Source organism: Prunus persica, chromosome G7 (assembly GCF_000346465.2).
Source record: "Prunus persica cultivar Lovell chromosome G7, Prunus_persica_NCBIv2, whole genome shotgun sequence".
Lineage (NCBI taxonomy): Eukaryota > Viridiplantae > Streptophyta > Magnoliopsida > Rosales > Rosaceae > Prunus > Prunus persica.
The window spans coordinates 21,661,340-21,681,502 of NC_034015.1; the positions used below are offsets into that span (position 1 = coordinate 21,661,340).

The window sequence follows — 20,163 nt, forward strand, 5'->3', positions numbered from 1 at the left end:
TTTATCATATGGTTTTTTTTTATAGAACTTTCCCTATTGAGAGGGGTTATAATATACTAAACTCACACATACAACATAACTAAGACTCAAATTACTTCAAACTACTACACTAGTGTATCAATTTGCTCACAAGGGGGCTTAGGCACTAGGTTGAAAACTTTTTGAGTTATATTTGTTTTGAGTATAAGCGATCGTGAAAGGGGTTTATGCAAATATTTATTGGGTGCTTGAATGTTTCGAACTTCTGCCCACTTAGGTGGAAGTGGATGACTCAACCAACTAATAAGTTACCCGCTGGCTTTTGAATTATATATATTTTTTAGGACACCATTATTTTTGGTCAAGAAAGAAACTTGATGAAAAAGAAGAAACAACCAATCTCACAACCTAATAATATATCCATATCCATAAGGGTAATGCTATGTTTACCACATAAATCTACCATATTTTAATACCATCTTACATGACAGCTGATGTGGACAATCACTTCATTAAAATTATATTAGTTTTTTTTTTAAGGAGATAATATTTTATATATTTTTCTTTAGTTAAATTTTTTTATAAAAAAAACTAAACCCCACTGAATTAGAGACCATTTTTTCACACGTCTCTCTGCCTCCCTCAATTCTTTCTCTCCCTCCTTCCTCTCCTCCCCATCGCAGTGCTTCGCCGGACTTCTGCCACCGCTCTACCAGACTTCTGACTCTGTTCCTCCGCTCTACTCCTTCCTCCACGGTTATAGGTTAGTAAACCTTCGTTATAACATTCTTTTTCTGTTTAGCTTACCTTGTTTTTGTTTGGATTAAAAAAACACCAAAAAAAACTCAAATCAGATGTAGATGCAAACACAGTAAAGAAATCCATCAGAAAATTAAACAAATTCATACCCATCCAGAAAATTAAAAAAGTAAAACTCATTCATCCACACCTTATGAATTCCAGTCCTGATTTAAGCAAAGAAAAGAAGGCTTTTATTCCAAAACGACATGAAAACCCATCTCTCTTTTACCAACAAAACAAAACCCCAAAATTTTGACAGCAAATTAATCAAACTTTCCTGAGAAACTCTCCCCATCTTGGACGTCGACGGTCGACCCATCGACCCATCAGTTTTTACTTGTCAAACCCAAGACGAGCCATTCATTCTCGCACCTTTCACTTCTGCTTCTGGTATGATATGATTTCTTCGACTGAATTGAATGTGTGGGTTTTGCTCTCTATGAATTTTGAGAATATATGGGTTTTTTTTTTTAAAAAAAAACTTAATAATTTATATGTAGTGTAAGGGACGAGAGAAAGAGAGAAGAAGAATGAATAAGGGGGGAGGTGCAGCGTCAGGTGGCGGATTGGGCGGTGGGGGAAGTGGGCCCACTGCGGCTGCGGCGGCAGCAGCAGCTCAGAAGCAGAAGGCATTGCTGCAGAGAGTGGAGACGGACATCGCCAACATCGTCGACAATTTCAGCTCCCTCGTCAACGTCTCCAGGGTCACATACACTCTCTCTCTCTCTCTCTCTCTCTCTCTCTCTCTCTCTCTCTCTCTAAATTGAACCAAAATTTCTGACAATGGGGAATGCCAACCAACCTTATTAATGCTTGTAGGTGAACGATCCTCCTGTTAGAAACTCTCAAGAAGCTTTCATGATGGAGATGCGTGCAGCTAGAATGGTCAAGCCTTTTCCTTTCCTTCCTGCTTTCTGATTTATTTTTATTTCATTTTGTTTTAGATCCTAAACCCTATTCAATTCAAGCAAGTATAATTGTTAAACTTTATCACTTTGAGTTTGATCTTATTAATTTGCTTCATAAACTTACAACTCAGAAATCAGAAATGTTTTGTTAAATAAACAGAGGAGGTCTATGTATGCGATGTGAAAGATGCCCCAATTTCGTAATCTGTGTTTCATCAATCAATTTGCTTAGAGATTCACAAAAGGAGTGGCTACTCTGCTCTTGTTAATTGATGAGTTAGGATCATGTTTGTGGTGACTGTTTGCTATTCAGTTTACTCTTGTCTGGCCTTATCAAATGAGCTCCACTTTAAGTTTACTGCAAGCTTGCTTTATATGTTTCCTAGTTGGTTACTGAGTTGTTTGGTCGTTCGCTTTTCATCTATGATCACAGGTTCAGGCAGCTGATTCTCTGCTCAAGTTGGTGTCAGAACTCAAGCAGACGGCAATCTTTTCGGGATTTGCCTCCCTTAATGACCATGTAGAGCAAAGAATAGTGGAGTTCAACCAGCAGGCTGAGAAGACCGACCAGATGTTGGCTAGAATCGGAGAGGAGGCGGCTGCTAGCCTCAAGGAGCTTGAATCCCATTACTATTCATCTGCACTGAGGACTAGTGAAAACTTGCAGCCATGAGCTTGACAGTAATTTAAACTAGACATTAGTTTGGTGATTGTTTCTTGAATCATGTATACACAGGCAGAAACAATGTACTTGTACGATGCAAACAGATTTTCATTCATCAAATATTTTTTATTCACCCTGAATAGAATTCATTTTTGGTTGTCTTTTCAAGCCTCAAATCTCAGAGGAATGTGATATTTAAAGCAATGACGACATGCCAGTTGATAACTCTTAACAGAAACCATGTGCCAACGAAATGCAAATCCAAGTCAACAAGCAAACGTATTAGTCATAAACCATTGGCAGAATAGCATCACTAATGCTTCAAGGACCATAAACTTTCAGTATGATTTATTATAAACACAAAATACCTTGAGGACTTGATGGAATGGAAGCGAATAAGGCAGCCAGCCAAATAGTAAAAGGCAGTTTTAAGAGAATGAGATGTCTCACATAATTACTACTGCCAAAGGCCTGCTAACTCCTCCTATTCTGATGAAGGACGCTTAAAAAGCCAGAAACAATCCCTGTGTGCCGGTGGGCGAGGAAACTCTTGCAAGAGATCCATGATGTGAATTGCAGAAGAAAAGACACTAAACTGACATTATTATCTTTTCCATTTCAAGCTTTGCAAGTTTTATAACACACAACAAAGTACAGCAGGGCTCCATTTTATTCTTAAAAACTTGAAAGAAAAGGGGAAGCAATTTAGGAAAGAACAAGGTCTCATCTCATGAGCACTAACAGTACAATTCACTTTCCTTTTTGGGTCCAGTAATCTCCAAAAAACAAAGAACGAGTGAAATTGGAAGATAAACATTGAGGAAAACTGTCAGTTTTCAATTAACACTATGCTGCTGCTCAGCAGCAGCAGAATGTGCAAACCCTAAGAAAGACCACGGAACTTCAATCATAGCTCATTCTAGCAATGGCTGCTATTCAACATCTAGAAGAAGAAATAGAAGGAGAATATATAACAGAATATGATGAAATCGCAACAGGCACACGCATGTAGTCTACCAAATCATTTTTTTATTTATTAATATTTCCAGTCTTTTCTTTTTTCAATGAGAATTATATCCATTCTCAACACCAAGACCATATAAAACACCAGCATATTTGTCAGGATTCCCACTAAAGAAAGTCTCTTTCAGTTTCATGAACGTACAACTAGTCAGCAAACTATCAGAACCAGCTTGGTGGCAAATACCAATTCTCTCCACATCTAGCAGCTCCGCCAGCTTGTTCAACCCACCATGAAGGCTGTTGCAGAACCTCATGAGATGCTTGATATCATAAATTGTAGGAAAATACACCTTGATCATATCAAAGAACCCCATCTGTGTGTCCGGAAGGGTTTCGCCTTTAAGAAGCTTGAGCAAGTACCCGAAATCATAGCCACTGTGGAATGTCACCCAAACCACGTTTTCATTCAGCACAACACCGGATGTCATCAGTAGCTGGCTGAACCTAACAGCATCAACACCCTTCTCGTTGTTCTTCTTGAAATCCATACCGCTCTGTGACAATAACTCTATGGAGTCATTGGCATACACATCCTCATTAGGGTTGAAGTCGCGGAAATTGAATTGCCACACACAGTGCTTGTCAGTTTCACAGGTGGGAAGGTTCCCGTTCTCATCAGTAAATGTGAGACCCAACTGAATTAACTTCAAGAGGTCCACATTGGCCTTAAGGGTTTGATAATTATAATCAAAACTGTTCTTGAAAGTGCCTATGGGCCGCAAAACGATACCTGGAAACTCTGTATCCATAGCTATATAAGGGTAATCGTCTACAATCTTACGAATCAATTCGAACTCCTTCTCAAGATTATCGTTCCAAACTTCCCTAATGTGAATTGAATCGCTTTTCGTCAACAAAGACATTTTATTTTCGCAGGAGCAACACAAATTTATGCAAATAACAAGACCAAGAAGAGCAAAAACCATAAATCTGCAAACGAAACCAAGAAAACCAAAACCCATATCTCAAAATTCATACTGAGCAAAATCCACATATCGAAACCTAGAAAAGAAAAGCAGAAATCAAAGGTACGATACTTACCTCAATAATCAAGGACTATGAAATTCTCGTTTTCGGTTTGATAAATGATGCGCCGAGGTATAATGGGTTGGAACAAGATGAGGATTTTCTCCGAGAAATCAATGCGTTTCTCGGGAAAATTTGGGGGTTTTGGGTGTGAAAACGAGGGTTTTGTTGGAAAAGAGAGAAGGGTTTTTATAGAAGAGGGATGAGAGTCTAAAAATAAAGACTTTGTTTTACGTCGTTTTGTGATAAAGCGCTGTAAGCCTTCCTTGCTTATACATTGTAACAGCGAGGAATAGCTAAGTGAGGTCAGGGAGAACGAACTGGTGCGTTACTTATGAGTTGGTGCTTATGTATACAAAACCTAGTATTTTCTTTACCCATTTTGTCCTCCTTTTTTTCATTTTGTTTACCTTTTAATTATTTTTCTTTTTATCTTTTGTCTTTTATATTTTCCAACAAATAACTATGCTTCTGTTATTTGTTAAAATTGGACATGTAAACCAGCATTGCAGTGGTGGTTGAAGATGCTGAGACTTCAGTTTCCATTGAACTTCAATTTGGTTTTGGGAGTTCATCATTGAGTAAGCATTCGTCTTATCAAACTTTCAATGTTTAGTTAAGATATATGTTATTACTTTACAAAAATCATGGCATTCAAGTTTTCATGTTTATGTACCAACTGGCTATTATTCAAGTTTCCACTTCTCAATGTTGAAGAAGAAAACTTTTATACGGTCCAGTAAATTCAGTTGGGTAGAATATCTGTTTAGTATAAGTGTTTTAACGAAGAAACCTTTTATTGGTAGCAACAGATGAAAGGTAGTTCAAATCTCAATTAAAAGCATTTGGATTTTCTTTCCCCCTGTCCATCTATTTTCATTTCTCACAGAACATAAAACCTACTTGAGAAGCACAAGAGAAGATAACCCACATCCAAACAAACCTGCACCAATCATCTTCAATCATCTTCACTGCATATTATACTTTTACAGTGACATACAACATGAACAATCTCTAAGCAACACATCACTTTTTTAAGAATTGACAAACTTTGTGTATCCTTGATTGAGAAACACCTTTAAATACTGTGCAAACTAAACCAGCAGGTAGATACTGACATGTTCTCAAAAACCTAATCAGGAATGCTGCACCACTCACCCACACACATTCAAAGTCAGCTTTATTCTCACCGATCACTATATTTTATAGCTATTAGCAAGCCTTCCCTCAGAGCAACGAACAGCCCACAATAAGTTTTGCAGCTGAGACTATAGGGAACTCAATTCCAGGCTCCTCCCAAGTTTCAACAGCCCAACAGCTCAATCAAAAACAATCAAGGGAACATGATATGGAGGTTCTCAACAACCCACAGCTCACAAACATCACTTTGTGGTGTGGAACCAAAGGTGCAAAGTGGTCTGGAACAGCTCAGGTACTCTGCAAGTTTTAAACGTTTTGTTCACAAATCTACCACGACTTCAAATTTCGGTAAATAAAACTATACAACTCAGGCAACTGTCACTATGATATTACAAACGTCAAATCGTTAAATACTACACAAAGCATAAGTGAAGAACGACCGCCAATATGAAAAACATGCACAAAAAAAGGGTTTCAAAAATGTAAAAATATGAAAGTATGCACCCTCTTATTTTATTAGTGTTAATGTTGCAAGTAAAACTTGTTTGGTTGAAGCATCAACATCAAAAACCCTATCTTCACAACTGATATTGTACATCAAGGAATTATGCTTGCTACCAAGCAGCAAGACAGCCAATGAGAGTTTATAACAAGCCAAAGTTTCCTATTAAAGATCAACTTCAAATTACAACAAAATAGGAATCAATAAAAACTGAAAATTCACATTAAAAATATGAGACAGTATTGCATTCTCTTCGACCTTACCATCAACTAGTTTCTACCGAGTGGGAGAGATCTACAAGAATATGTTTCCTTGAACTCCGACTTCCTTGACGACGTGAAGATAGACGCATACACTTCCTTAGTAGCATTAGGCGGGGCTATATCCACAGCCTTGAACCTCTTTGCCGCACCATTACTCACACCCTTCACATTATCCCCACCATTCACAACCTTCCCATGTACCTCGACATTTGCTGATGCCTTCTCCACAGCCTTAACATCAATGCCATGCTTGGTACCGCTCAACCGCGAGGCCTCAAAACCCATACCCTCTTCTCCATTCAGAGTAGCATCCCCATTTTTCGTCTTCTTCATCTTTTTCACTCTCCCTTTCGCCTTCTCGGCCTCCATTCTATCTCTCAACGCCGCAACTTCCTCTTCGTTTCCGTTAATCACAATCTTATCCGCCTCAGAAAATCCAGCATGACAAACAAGGCAAGTGGAGGATTTTACCTCCTTTAAAGCCTTTGCACTGAGTACATGTCCACAAGTTTTCAATGCCAAAAACTTACACTTACCGTTAAACTCCACTCCAGAAATAGGGCATTGAAACCGCGGCCCCGCGGCACTCGATCGGCGATTGGATTCAGTTCCAGGAATTGGGGAAAAATGAACAGTGATCATGTCCTTCAAGCCCTTTATGTGCCCAAAGGCCTTGGGCACCTTCTTGCCCAACAAGGCCTCCACAAGAGGCTCCTTGTTAAACACATTCCCAAGAAAATCCACCACGCACGGTTCCTTCAAGGGCTCGTTGGAGAGCGAGCAATTGAGCCACTTCGACAGCCTCTGCTCATTTGGATCAACCTTATCGGGCTTCTTCTCAGCATACATCTTGAGGTAACAGTCGCGGGACTCGGCCCCCGTGGCCCCGCCATCGCCGCCACCTCCGCAAGCTCTAATACGTAAAACGAGGGTAGAAAGAGGGGTAATTTGGGAATCGAGAAGTGGAGTGGAGTCGTTCAGGGGTTTACCATTGAGGGTGAAGTAAAGCGATGGCAGGGTATGGGAGAAAATAGAGAGCTTGAGGTGACGGAGAGTTGGGGTCTGAGTTGGGGCTAGGGTTATGGTTTGGGTCGGAATTTGGAGGTCTGGAGATTGGAGGAAGATTTGGAAATTGTGAAGTTTGGGATGCATCGTGTTTCTGGTTTTTCTACGGACTATGAAATCAGGGTTTCAGGGTTTCAAGGTTGAAGCTTGGGAGGGAAATTGCGGAAATTGGAACTAGGATTACAATGGATTTGGGAATTTGGGGATTTATACTTTTGGTTGAAGCTTGGGTCGGTGACGCTATTGTCTTCTTTGTTTTTCTTTTGATTAGAAAAAGGGTGATGCTATTTAAAAGAAGAAGAAAAACGATTATGCGTCTTTGCTTATTTTTTGTATTTATATTTATTTGCTAAAAAGATTACAAAACCTCCAAAATACTTTTATCCGAAAAGAATTTCAAAAACCTTCATATAAGAATTTAAAAAAAAAATAGAATTTCGAAAAAAGGATACAATTATAACAATTCATGTATTTGGTTTAGCCAACGGAATTTAGCCTAGTGGGAAAGGATCTTGACTTGCATATTAGAAGTCTCAGGTTTGAATCCCCATGGCATCATAATTTTGTGTGTGTGTGAAAATTCCTCTTCCCCTCTAATTTAGACTATCACTTGTACTCAAATAAAAAAATGTATTTGGTTTAGCCTTAATGTCCTTGTCAAAATTATTTTGACTTGTATGCTAAGATGTTAAGAGGGTATAACTTTTAATGTATTTCATATTTCAACCACAAAATAAAGGATGGTTAGCAACCAATTATCTTAGCAAACTATGTTAATAATTTTTATTTCAAAATAGTTTTTTTTTCTTTTTTAGAAAAAAAAAAAAAAAAAACTTTCAGCTTAATTTAGCTCTAATTTATTTCTCATGTTAATAATTTTGTTTAACTTACATTTTTTTAATTGAAACTATATAATATGTTACTAATTCGTAATCAAAATCAAAATAAGAAGTTGTATTTTGATTATGGATTAATGTTATGTTACTTCATATAAATGAAATAAAATGTAAGTGGGCTTACACAAAATTAGGTACTCAATTGTTGATTTTGGAGGAATTTGGCTCTTGAGTGGGATGTGGTATTCTAATTCATGAAGAACTAGCCTATTTGGATTGTAGATGAATGATAATTTAGTAAATAACTTACAAGGAATCAGAATCAATACTATTCCTACCCTGATTCCATATAGTTGAGTAAACATCTTAAATGGGAATCCAAATTTTGACGACTCCACAATTCAATTCATCATCACCTTGATTACAAATTAGTAAACATGCTATAAAGTTATACACTATAATTCTATTTTTTTAACCATGATTTATCAATAAACTTGTTATTATATTAGTTTTTTTTCCTTCAAAAGTTAAGAAGAGGGAGGGAGAAAGCTGTTTTTCCAGTTTATTAGTCCCAAAGTATGGAGAAAAACTATCATGCAACGGGGATAACACTTTTTTTGCTATCTTCGACTAATAATGGAATGACATGTAGGATATTTTTTTCACATGTCATTGTGTTATTAGTTGAGGATAGCAAAATAGTGCTATCCCTGTTTCATGTAAGTTTTTTTCCAAAGTATAAGTATCATGAGGGTTTTAAATTGGGAGCATGTAAGGATGACAAAAATCCTCTTAGGGACGGGTCCCTGACCCTAATGGGGGAAGATTAAGGGCTAAATGGGTATCGGGTACGAGGATCCCCGACAGGTATGGGGAGAGGATGGTATTGACGTTCCCATCCCCGAACCCGACCCGAAAATATATATGTTTATATTTAAATAAATAAATAAATAAATAAATAATTATAATATTTATATTTAACCATAAGTTAACTTCCCTCTCCTAATTCTTCCTAATTTTCTATGGAATTTCATATTGATGTGATTTTGAATAGTTGAGTTGATTTTTATAGTTAATTTGGATGTGTTGAATGATAATTTAATATGAAACTTAATGTTAAAATGTATGATGAATATTTTTTTATGCAAAAAAATAGGGGATTCGGGGCGGGTATGGGGGATAGTCTCCCGACGGGAATAGGGACAGGGATTCCCCGAAACCTAATAAAAGGGGATGGGTTCGAGGACGGGGGCGGGAATGGGGATGGTATTGTCATACCCGGCCCTTACCCGACCCGTTGCCATCCCTAGGAGCACGCCAACAACCTAGGTCAATTCAACTAATACATGATAGGTTATATTAGTATTTTTTTGGATTATGTTTATTTTTATGTCACATTCCGGGATCGGCTCCGCCGTAGCACGATCTTGTCCGCTTTGGGGCCCCCTCTCTGCTCGCAAGATTTTGTTTCTGGGAACTCACGAGCAACTTCTCAGTGGGTCACCCATCCTGGAATTGCTCTAGTCCCCAACTCGCTTAATTTCGGAGTTCCCATGACTCAGAAGCCAGTGAGCTCCCAAAAGGCCTCGTGCTAGATGGAGACGGGCATGTACATATAATGCACATCACCCCCTCTCCGTTGGTTGATGTGGGATGTTATATTTTAGCCAACTTGTAATATTACATAATTATATTTTAAGACTGAAAACAAACTCCAACCAAAAGAAAAAAGAAAAATCCTGGAAAAACAAAAAGAAATATATACTCAAAAGGAAAAAGGGGGAAAAGGGTAGTATAGTCATTTGAAAGTAGGGTTTTTAGGGTTCATCTATGTTCTCGTGTGAGTTATAAGAACGACCCCGTCGGCCTCATTCGCTTCTCTTGCAGCAAATAGCAGTGCGGCTCTTAGATCTGTACCTCACCACAACCTCCACCATCATCAAGGTCAGCACTTATCTCTCTGTGCATCTGATTACATTTTCCTCTTATTTAACTTCTACAACTACGTTTCGGTTTAGAAGTTCTGTGTGGCCGCTGATAATTTTAATTGAAAAATGAAAAAGAAGAAAAGATGAATGGGGCATTAATAATTGTCTAAAATCTGAAACTGGCTTGAAGGCATTTTGCATTCTGTGATTTTTCTTGAAAGCTACAAAATTGCTTCTGGAAATTCCAAGTAACATTTCATGTCCGAGGATTTTTGCAGTAGAGTTAACATCTTCTGTGTGTTTGTATAACTGTTAATATCTTTTGTTGTCTGTTTTTGACGTGGGCACCAAATTTGACTTGGTATTATTGTGCATCATCGGCGTGTAAAGTTCACTTTAGTAAACTAACCATGCTCAAAGGCTCTATCTAATTCTTTAAGATTCTCTAGTTATTCCTTAACAAGTCAGAACTACTAGTGTTATATTTTTGTAGGTTTTTATTGCTATAAGACTTGTTTAGGTTTCAGTGTTGGAGCTTGCAAGTCTGGTAATTTTATCTTTTGCCGAAATTTTTTATATGGCTGACATCTGTTTTGTTATTTTCTTGTAACCAGGGCCTCTAATTTCAACAAACAAGCACAATGTCAGGGTATGTAGATATTTCTTTTTCCAATTCTCCATACTCATTTTCACTGTCCATATGGAATATTTATTTTAAAGGAGGGTGCGAGTATTTTTAGAGATCAAAGTGCGATCCTGATTACTTGGCCTGAGAAGTAGCCAAAATTTATCTTTTTTACTGGTAAACTGCCTTTCAAAAATTTGATACATATCAAAATGAGGGTACATCTTATTGGTCTAGACCTGTGTGGTTTGGATCCAGATTTGCAGAATGTGTGGCAAACCGCTGAATTATAGTTGTGTGCCTCTAGGGACCTTTTGTTTTGGACTGTGGGAGTATGTAATGGATGAGTGAGTGAAGGCTTACTTTAGTTAATTATGTTTTAGAATGTGTGTTTTTTGATACTAGGATCTGTGCACTTGTTCTGCATTTTATGCTGTATGTCCTATAGAAGGAAAATTAAGAAGCCCTTGCAAGTTGTCTTTTATGATATCTTCTTTGGTCCCTTAATATTTCACTTACTGGATAGTGCTTCAGTATTCTTTTTTTTTTTCTTTTTTTTTTCTGTTGTGATTTCCTTAGGATTTATTTGGTTTGCATGTGTATGTCTATGTCAAGTCAATTTATTGCTTGTACAGAGAAGAAGAAGTTGTTGTTGCTGCTGAGCCTGCTGCTGCTGCTGCTGTTCCAGCTCTAGGTGAGCCCATGGACCTTTTGACAGCATTGCAACTTGTGCTGAGAAAGTCGTTGGCTCATGGTGGGCTCACACGTGGACTCCACGAAGGTGCAAAGGTCATCGAGAAGCACGCTGCACAGCTCTGTGTGTTAGCTGAGGACTGTGATCAGGCCGATTATGTCAAGCTGGTCAAGGCGCTATGTGCTGACCATAATGTTAAATTGATATCAATTCCTAGTGCTAAAACTCTTGGAGAATGGTCTGGTGTAAGTGAAAAATCAATTGACATAAAGCAGTTTTGTTAGTTTTAGTTCTTGCCTAAAAGTACTTATTTGCTGATGTTAATTATTTAGCTTGTTCGGGTGTTTTCCTCTCTCTCTCTATTGCTCCTTTTGCCCTCCTTCTCCATAGCTCCATAATTAATCCACTTGTTTTTATGCATATGCAATTATCTTCACTTAGTAACAATTCCATTTAGAGGGTATTTATTTACCAATAAATAAAAAATGTCTGTCGATTTGCTTATCATCTGATCAGATCTGTCGTGGGTGGGGGGGACTGGGTAGTTGGTCATCTTCAAACTCTGTTTCCCTGTATCGATTTCCCTTTGGGCACATTAATTCTTTTTCTTTCTGATAATGCTCATGTTCTTTTTTCAACTTATGTTAATTTTAAACATTCTTCTCACAGCTTTGTAAGATTGATTCAGAGGGAAAGGCTAGAAAGGTTGTTGGTTGCTCTTGCGTTGTTGTGAAGGTATGTAAACATTTATTTGTGTGCTTTTCTGTTGTTGTCTCTTGAACCTATGTTGCTGACAAATATGGGTCAGACAAATGAATCCATCAAAATTTTAGTGATTCACTAAATTAGATCAATGATTTTGTGTTTCTATCCATTTACTTTTGTTTCGATGAGTTTCTTAATAACTTTATTATTCTGTCAATTTGGCTTAGGGAAGGTTTGTATTTATCCACCATACATGCTTTTATCACATGCTAAATTGGATTATTCTTCGTATGGTTTTTGTTTCCTAATCATATTGTCTATTGTTTTGCAGGATTATGGGGAAGATACAGAAGGCCTTCATGTTGTTCAGGAGTACGTGAAGTCCCATTAAACTAGAAGATATTGGAGAGTCAGCCCCATTTTGATTTGGGGGTGATGTTCTTTAGGTAGTCTAAGCCTTTTTTAATATTGGTTATGATATCATCAGTGGCATGTCCAAACTTATAGAAGTGGAATTGAGTAACTGTGGTCGCTGATTTTCGGAACATGATGATTTGTTTGTCTTAACCTATCCTTGAATTGAAATGAAGTAATTTTTGGTGTGGTTTCATTAGTGATTTGCATGTTTTTTCTTTTGGGTTTCTCGTTAACCATGCAAATGGGGCATTTCAAATGACGAGGATCACGCTATGATTGTATGACATGCTTTTCAAGAAATTTGAGGTTCAGACACTATATGGTTAAAAATCTTTAGCAGCAGCCCTTTAATCTCTGAACAGAGACCAGACCATGATGTGGAAACTCATCATTCTCAGCCGCAGGCTTGGTGATAAAAACAGTTGGCATCATCCTGTTTTTATTTTTATTTTTTCTAATTATCTTTGGGACAATTTAAGTGAAATCTACCAGGCTATGCAGTAGTGGTCCATAAAGGGCGGTGCAATGTGTCCTCAAGCCTCTGGTTGAACCTGCACCAGGAATACCTGTGAACCACATTATAGCTTTCAACGACCCTTTATCCAATGAAGAAGAAAAAGACTGGCTTTTGCAAGTTGCCACGACCCATAAGCGGCCTAAAACTGAAAGCTGGAGGGTCCACTTGGGGTTTTAACTCAAAAAAAGGTTTCGGCCGTCCTCTTACTGACAAACCCATTCGTTTCTGGAGTCTCCTTCTTCTCCCATTCTTGCATTGCATGTGAAAAACTATAAGGAACTCCAAACCCAAGCAAATAGTAGGGATAAGATGCCCATAAAGAAAGGATAAAGTGATCAAAATAAAGTTTGGAGGCTTCTACAATACAAGCCTAAAACCACAGTTTTTGGCTCCGGATTCTCGTTCTTTTGTGCTCTTTTCAACAGATATTTTTTTGCTACAATATATTTGTTTAATTATAAACAAATTCTCATGCAACTCTTCAATTCCATCGAGTCTGCAAAAGGAAACTACGTTGGACAGATGATTCCGATTGCCGAACACGTTGAAAATATGCACACAACGTTATTGTCAAATGCCAGTGCAATGTGAAGCTGCATGCGCTCTCTCTCTCATTCTGTATGAATGAAGAGTGAGAGGAGGAGGAAAAAACAAAACATTAATTGTGAATATCGATCCTCCAGAAACCAGGGAGTTGGTGGTTCAGTTGAGGCCAATTTAAGCTCTCCGTAAAACACGTCCCATCCAACAAGTTGTAGTTTACCAAGTTATACATATATCTACTAACTCCGATCATTTAGGTTGCAGTTAGCTTACTACACCTAATCTTAAGCCAAAGACAGCCTTTCATTTTTTTCATTTTTTTATTTTACTTTTTATTTTTCGGTTTCAAGACATGTTTTAAGTTTGGAGCATTCAAGAATAATAGAATGTCCCAGCTTTTCTGCAGTTTTCATGCTTTAGAATCAAAAGGCTTACTTCATTTCAGTCTTAATCAGCAGCAGGTTTTACTCTTTACACTCTCATTCTCTTCTACTTCTCTCTCTCTCTGGCTTTGCTTTATTTGGCCCTCCTTCGTCATTATGGCTATAATCATGGATTATTCAGTGAATATATGGTTGGTTATATTTAGAAATCTGAAAGAGTGCAAGCTTCATGCATGCACATATATATAAAAATTCTCTTATGCGGACATTCATACGCGGACGTCATGTATTTTCTACTACCCATCCCTGCTTTTCTCTCTGTTTACAATGGCATCCGCGTTCGAACATTCGGATGAGAGAATATATATATATATATATACATTTTGATTTTTCTTTTGTTTTGTTATATGAAGCGATCTAATCAATTTCTTAATGTTTAATTTTATTTTTCCCTTTCATAATTTTAACTAATATAGGTAGGTGGCAACCGTGGTGTACCTACTTCATATATGGCCAACCACAGTGTCCTTCGAATTAGCTCATGCAAAGCCAACTCAGGTAGCCGTCAAGCTCCTACTCATCTGCATCATAGATAATTTTTCACAAGTTGCAAACAAACAACTTCATGCATGCGTGCATTTCGAAGTAGATGCAACAGCTCTTGCTTGTCTTTCATTTTCTTAAAATTACAAATTCAAACACACTTTGCTTCATCAGTGAAAATCAAACTCAAAATCTCCTCCTTATTTAACACTGTTGTTAACATGGAGGATGGTGGCTGTGAAACTTTTATAGGAGCTCCCCAAAAGCTGTACTAAAACTTTGGACGTATATCGGTTTAAATGGTAGGCAACCTAAAAGTTTAGCCATTTTGGTGAAAATTCTTAAAGGGAAAAATGATTGTGTAGCTTATAAGTGTTCTAAAGTCTCAATTTTTTTTTTAGTTTGTATATATGCGCGGACAGCACGCGGCTAACTAAAATTTTGAGTTTTTTTTTAACCGTCTGATATTAAAAAAACAGAGAGTTGCCACAAAGGAAGATGTGCACGAAGTAAAAGCTTACTTGTCAACCTTTGAACCACCTAACCGACTTCCTCCTCTGTCCCATTTAACTGGACAAGGCGTGGCTCACCTTCCCCTTATATAAACACCCTTACAAATCCCACCAAACCACAACCCAAAAACCAAACTACTTATCACCCACACACTCCCTCACTCCCTCATCCTCCACTGCTCTACATACGCCTCTCTTTTGCTGCCTTGCACAGTCCAAAAAGAGGCTGTCATACGCTCAAGTTGAGCAATTCTTGTGTTGGGTTCTTTGTTGTTTGAGCTCTAATCTTTGTCAGCCATGGCTGGTACTGGATTGTTTTCAGAGATATTGGATGGAGAGGCTTACAAGTACTACGCTGATGGAGAGTGGAAGAAATCATCTTCTGGGAAACTCGTTCCCATCATCAACCCAACTACAAGAAAGGTTCACTACAAGGTTCAAGGTGATCATCTGTCATTTTTATTAATCATCATTTTCATGTCGTGGTTTTTAATTTTGCATGGTTGCTCTGTTTTCTCTGTTTCGTTTTACAAAATTACAACTACCCTTTGTTTGGTTGTCACAGCTTGTACACAAGAAGAGGTCAACAAGGTTATGGAAACTGCGAAAATTGCACAGAAGTCGTGGGCAAAGACTCCACTCTGGAAGCGAGCTGAGCTTCTTCATAAAGCTGCTTCTATCCTGAAAGAGTACAAAACTCCAATTGCAGAATCCCTTGTTAAAGAAATTGCTAAACCTGCTAAAGATGCAGTTACAGAGGTGTATAACTTGTTCTGTTTTTGCACACAAACTAAATGCGTTTCTGTTTGATTTTCCATGAAATTGATATGGGAATCTTGGGTTTTATGAAGGTTGTGAGGTCTGGGGATTTGGTGTCTTACTGTGCTGAAGAAGGGGTTAGGATTCTGGGAGAAGGGAAGTTCTTGGTGTCTGATAGTTTTCCTGGAAATGACAGAACAAAGTACTGCCTCACTTCCAAGGTATCTTTACTTTCAATTCAACTGCTTATTCTTGTTAATTTCTCCTTTTACTGTTGAATTCATGAGTTTCTCCCGGAAATATGCATGAAAAGCTTGATTTGATGATGTAAGCATTAAGCCTATGGAAAAAAGGAAAGATTATGTCAGCCTAAAACAAATTTCCACCAGAAATTGTTGGTGTCTGTAACTTCCAACTGTCGGTGATAAATAATTCTCAGTAGGCCTGAGCTCAGAACTCATTAAACTAATTCTTATCTTTTGAAAAGGAGCTGCTATCCTTTGTGTCAGATTTCGTCCGATGCTTGTGACAGATTGAAGAGGTGAGAAACTAACACACACTGTCTTCTGAAACCATCTAAGCGATTTTTCTCCCTTTTGTTTCCTTCGCCAACCACCATACTTCTATTATTTGCTTTAATTCTCAGCAGTTGCAGCTACTTTTTCTCAATTTCTTTCGTCACGTTGTCATAAATTCTACTAACTGTAATTGCTATCTTTATCCACTCTCACCCTGCTAATCAGGGGCGGTCCAACACCTAGGGCAAGATAGGCTGCTGCCTACCCTAAAATTTTCAAAAATAAAAAATACTCATATAGAATAGGCCAACCCAAGTGAAACATAGAAACCAATGCCCACCCATGTGAAACATACAAACCAATGCCCACCCTAAACCCACGTGAAACATACAAACCAATGCCCACCCCAAAAAGTAAGCCATATGTATGCATAACCTAAAATTTCTCCTCTTTAATTATCTTCTCTTTAATTTCCTACCCCAAAATTTTAAGATTTTGTCTATGACAACATTGAATTTAATATATTCTAAATAGGTTAGAAGTTATGTGTTCTAATCTATTCTAGAGTTTACTTAAAGAATGAATTATAATTTGCTGACTTTGTTGAAATTAATTAGGTCTTTGATTTTTGGAATTTTGTTGAGATGTTTGATTTGATATTTGTATTTTTGAGATGTTTTGATTTGTTATTGGTATGTTAATGTTTGATTAAAGGCATTGATGTTATTATGAGAATTTATTTGATTTTTTTGTTGGGATGTTGGATTAAATAGGTTATCTTTTGTTAAGTCAGATCACAATTCGAACCCCAAGAATAAAGAATTTGTTGGAAATTTTTTTTTAAGAAAAAGAATAGTTTTTTTTTTTGACTACTTTTATTTATGTATAGAGATGCATTTGAGAGTAAGGCTCATTATGTCCTCCTACTAGGTGTATATTTTTATGTTTATTAATGAGATTCACTCATAACCTCGAGTTTTTAATGTAAGTTTCGCCCAGTTGGATTTCAAATCCTGGATCCGCCACTGCTGCTAATTATCACAACGCACGTCTACCTTAACCGTCTACTCTTTATTCAAATTGATACAATTTTGAAAGGTCTCATCATTATCCTTATTTATGATAAGTTTTATTGAATGCAACTGTATTTTGATTGCAGATTCCACTTGGTGTGGTTTTAGCCATTCCACCATTTAACTATCCTGTCAACCTTGCTGTCTCAAAAATTGCTCCTGCACTCATTGCTGGAAACTCCCTTGTGCTGAAGCCTCCAACTCAGGTATTGCCAGTCTATGGAATTACACTTTGGTCCAGCAGTTTTTACTTGATCGTAGGACATTGTGTTTGAGACTGAGTAATTCGCCAATCCTTCTTGATCACACACATAACTTCTCACTAGTAGTATGATGAAAAACCAGAAAGGTGGAAGCTGGCCTTTATTTTCGAACTATGTAAATTCCTGCAAAAATGTATTTTTAAGAAGAGAACAGCATTAAAAAACTGTGTCTAAAACACTCGACGAAAATATTGTTTCATGATCTGAAAGACTGAATCATACCCCTAACTTTCTTCTAGGGTGCTGTTTCTTGCCTTCATATGGTTCATTGCTTTCACTTGGCTGGTTTTCCCAAAGGCCTTATTAGTTGTGTCACTGGGAAAGGATCTGAGATCGGCGACTTCCTTACCATGCATCCTGGAGTGAGTTGTATAAGGTAATCCCAGATTATTTTCTTTTGATGCTGCAATAGACTCCCTTTCCTTCGTCTTGATATATCGTTACTTACTGATGAATCCCGGTTTCTCAGCTTCACTGGTGGTGATACTGGTATTGCAATTTCAAAAAAGGCAGGCATGATCCCTCTTCAGATGGAGTTGGGGGGTAAAGATGCCTGCATTGTGCTTGAAGATGCCGACCTAGATTTGGTGGCAGCAAACATTATAAAGGGAGGCTTTTCTTACAGGTGAAGGAAATTAATTATGTATCTTATGCTTGTATAAGGCACCACCAGAGTAGCAATTACATAGTCTAATTCTTTCCGCCGCAATCTTTAGTACTCAACTAATGAGATATCTTTCTGACACGCTTGGTACTCACATTTGTAACAGTGGTCAAAGGTGTACTGCTGTTAAGGTTGTCTTGGTGATGGAATCCGTTGCTGATGCCCTTGTCGAGAAAGTGAACAAAAGGGTGGCAAAACTAACTGTTGGACCACCAGAGGAGAACTCTGATATCACTCCAGTTGTTTCAGAATCATCAGCGAATTTTATCGAAGGGTTAGTTGTGGATGCAAAACAGAAAGGAGCAACATTTTGCCAGGAGTACAAGAGAGATGGCAACCTTATCTGGCCTTTGTTGTTAGATAACGTCAGGCCTGATATGAGAATTGCATGGGAAGAGCCATTTGGTCCAGTTTTGCCAGTTATTAGGATTACTTCTGTAGAAGAAGGAATCCACCATTGCAATGCCAGCAATTTTGGACTCCAGGTAACATTTTTTTGGGTCTCTCCACTTGCATACCGTGATGTCTTATGCGTACCGACAATGATGTTTTCCTCTGCCATAGTTGAAGTATACAGTTAACCTCTCTCTCCCCAATAAAATATTGACTCACACATGACATGGGTAAAATACAGGGCTGTGTGTTCACAAAGGACATCAACAAGGCCATTTTGATTGGTGATGCAATGGAGACGGGAACGGTTCAAATAAACTCTGCACCTGCTCGTGGACCGGATCATTTTCCGTTTCAGGTGAATCTTTAAAATTCCAGAAAATTAATTAGTTTACTTTATTTGACGGCCACCATTTCCTTCCAAGAAAAGACCGCCATTTCCTTCCAAGAAAAGACCACCATCTTGGTGAATACTTATGAATGATATGTATTGACAGGGTATAAAGGACAGTGGCATTGGGTCACAAGGAATCACCAACAGCATCAACATGATGACCAAGATCAAGACGACTGTGATCAACTTGCCAACACCTTCTTACAGCATGGGTTAGTGTTCATAAAGAATCGATAGTTGCAACAGCTACTAAATATGGGAGCAGATTAGTAAAATGTTGTGAGTGGAATTTTAGGCTGCAGACTATAAGAAATGTGACTTGTTCAGCAAATGGAGTTGAGAAAGGAGAATAATGGGGCTGCATCTGCATCATTTGTTACCAGATGTTTATTTAGTACTTGCAAGAACTTAGGCTTCTCTTGTGTACCAATTAGCTTATGTTATTAGCCCATGAATTTGGAAGCTTTGTTAATAAGATCTGAGGTACTTGTACTACTTTTTAGTTTGATAATTAAGCATCATTACATATCTTATCTTAGCTATAAAAATGGTGTTTTGATTCTTGCGTGGTGCCTTGGGCCTGCCTTAAGCCTTGCCCTTGATGACAAGTCAATGCTCGTGCGTAGCTGTGTTAAGCATTTGATTAGCTACACAATTATATCCTAATTCATAAACTTATCTCTGTCATTTTCACTGATACAAAACTAACTAATTTGAAATGCTATCTGGTAAGTAAATCTGGATGGAAAAGCACTTAGGCCCATTGTGATTGGTTAATGAAATGCATGCTTAGATTAGGTATAGACTTTTTGGTAGCTGATTAACCAAAAGATGAAATGCATGCTTCCCCCCTCCCTTCCCCCCATCCCCCCATCCTAGGGGTGGAATATGCTCATTCATGTTCTTGTTGTTTAATTAGACATGAGACATCTAAAGACTTCAAATATTTTAAGAACAAGTTTCTCAAGTTGACTTGAATATATAAATATATTAAAGAGGTCAGAGAGGTTGCCATGAATGAATGC

General features: G+C 37.8%; 5 protein-coding genes across 6 annotated transcripts; 3 read left to right on the forward strand and 2 right to left on the reverse strand.

Annotated features, from left to right (window-relative positions):
- On the forward strand, window positions 567–2,513 carry LOC18771907 (mediator of RNA polymerase II transcription subunit 22a). Of its 2 annotated transcripts, none has more exons than XM_007202632.2 (4): window positions 567–742; window positions 1,281–1,484; window positions 1,600–1,665; window positions 2,122–2,513. In XM_007202632.2, the coding sequence occupies exons 2-4, from the start codon at window positions 1,311–1,313 to the stop codon at window positions 2,359–2,361; spliced, it is 480 nt and encodes a 159-aa protein (XP_007202694.1). In that variant the 5' UTR covers window positions 567–742; window positions 1,281–1,310; the 3' UTR covers window positions 2,362–2,513. The 2 variants fall into 2 exon arrangements, with proteins under 2 accessions (XP_007202694.1, XP_020424361.1); XM_020568772.1 differs by lacking the exon at window positions 567–742 and adding an exon at window positions 749–1,170 and having other exon boundaries at window positions 2,122–2,491.
- Window positions 3,042–5,009, reverse strand: LOC18769737 (probable CCR4-associated factor 1 homolog 7). Its single transcript, XM_007202324.2, has 2 exons — window positions 4,417–5,009; window positions 3,042–4,305 (listed from the first exon to the last, which is right to left on the reverse strand). The coding sequence occupies exon 2, from the start codon at window positions 4,299–4,301 to the stop codon at window positions 3,414–3,416; it is 888 nt and encodes a 295-aa protein (XP_007202386.1). The 5' UTR covers window positions 4,302–4,305; window positions 4,417–5,009; the 3' UTR covers window positions 3,042–3,413.
- Window positions 5,225–7,666, reverse strand: LOC18769454 (protein RTF2 homolog). The gene is made up of 2 exons (XM_007204338.2): window positions 6,307–7,666; window positions 5,225–5,838 (listed from the first exon to the last, which is right to left on the reverse strand). The coding sequence occupies exon 1, from the start codon at window positions 7,456–7,458 to the stop codon at window positions 6,313–6,315; it is 1,146 nt and encodes a 381-aa protein (XP_007204400.1). The 5' UTR covers window positions 7,459–7,666; the 3' UTR covers window positions 5,225–5,838; window positions 6,307–6,312.
- Window positions 10,032–12,772, forward strand: LOC18771413 (40S ribosomal protein S12). The gene is made up of 5 exons (XM_007202667.2): window positions 10,032–10,151; window positions 10,750–10,784; window positions 11,396–11,699; window positions 12,124–12,189; window positions 12,491–12,772. The coding sequence occupies exons 2-5, from the start codon at window positions 10,777–10,779 to the stop codon at window positions 12,548–12,550; spliced, it is 438 nt and encodes a 145-aa protein (XP_007202729.1). The 5' UTR covers window positions 10,032–10,151; window positions 10,750–10,776; the 3' UTR covers window positions 12,551–12,772.
- LOC18769767 (NADP-dependent glyceraldehyde-3-phosphate dehydrogenase) lies at window positions 15,023–19,681 on the forward strand. Its single transcript, XM_007203809.2, has 9 exons — window positions 15,023–15,516; window positions 15,640–15,833; window positions 15,926–16,054; window positions 17,511–17,630; window positions 17,927–18,063; window positions 18,157–18,312; window positions 18,458–18,836; window positions 18,986–19,102; window positions 19,242–19,681. Exons 1-9 carry the CDS (start codon window positions 15,372–15,374, stop codon window positions 19,353–19,355), a joined length of 1,491 nt encoding a protein of 496 aa, XP_007203871.1. The 5' UTR covers window positions 15,023–15,371; the 3' UTR covers window positions 19,356–19,681.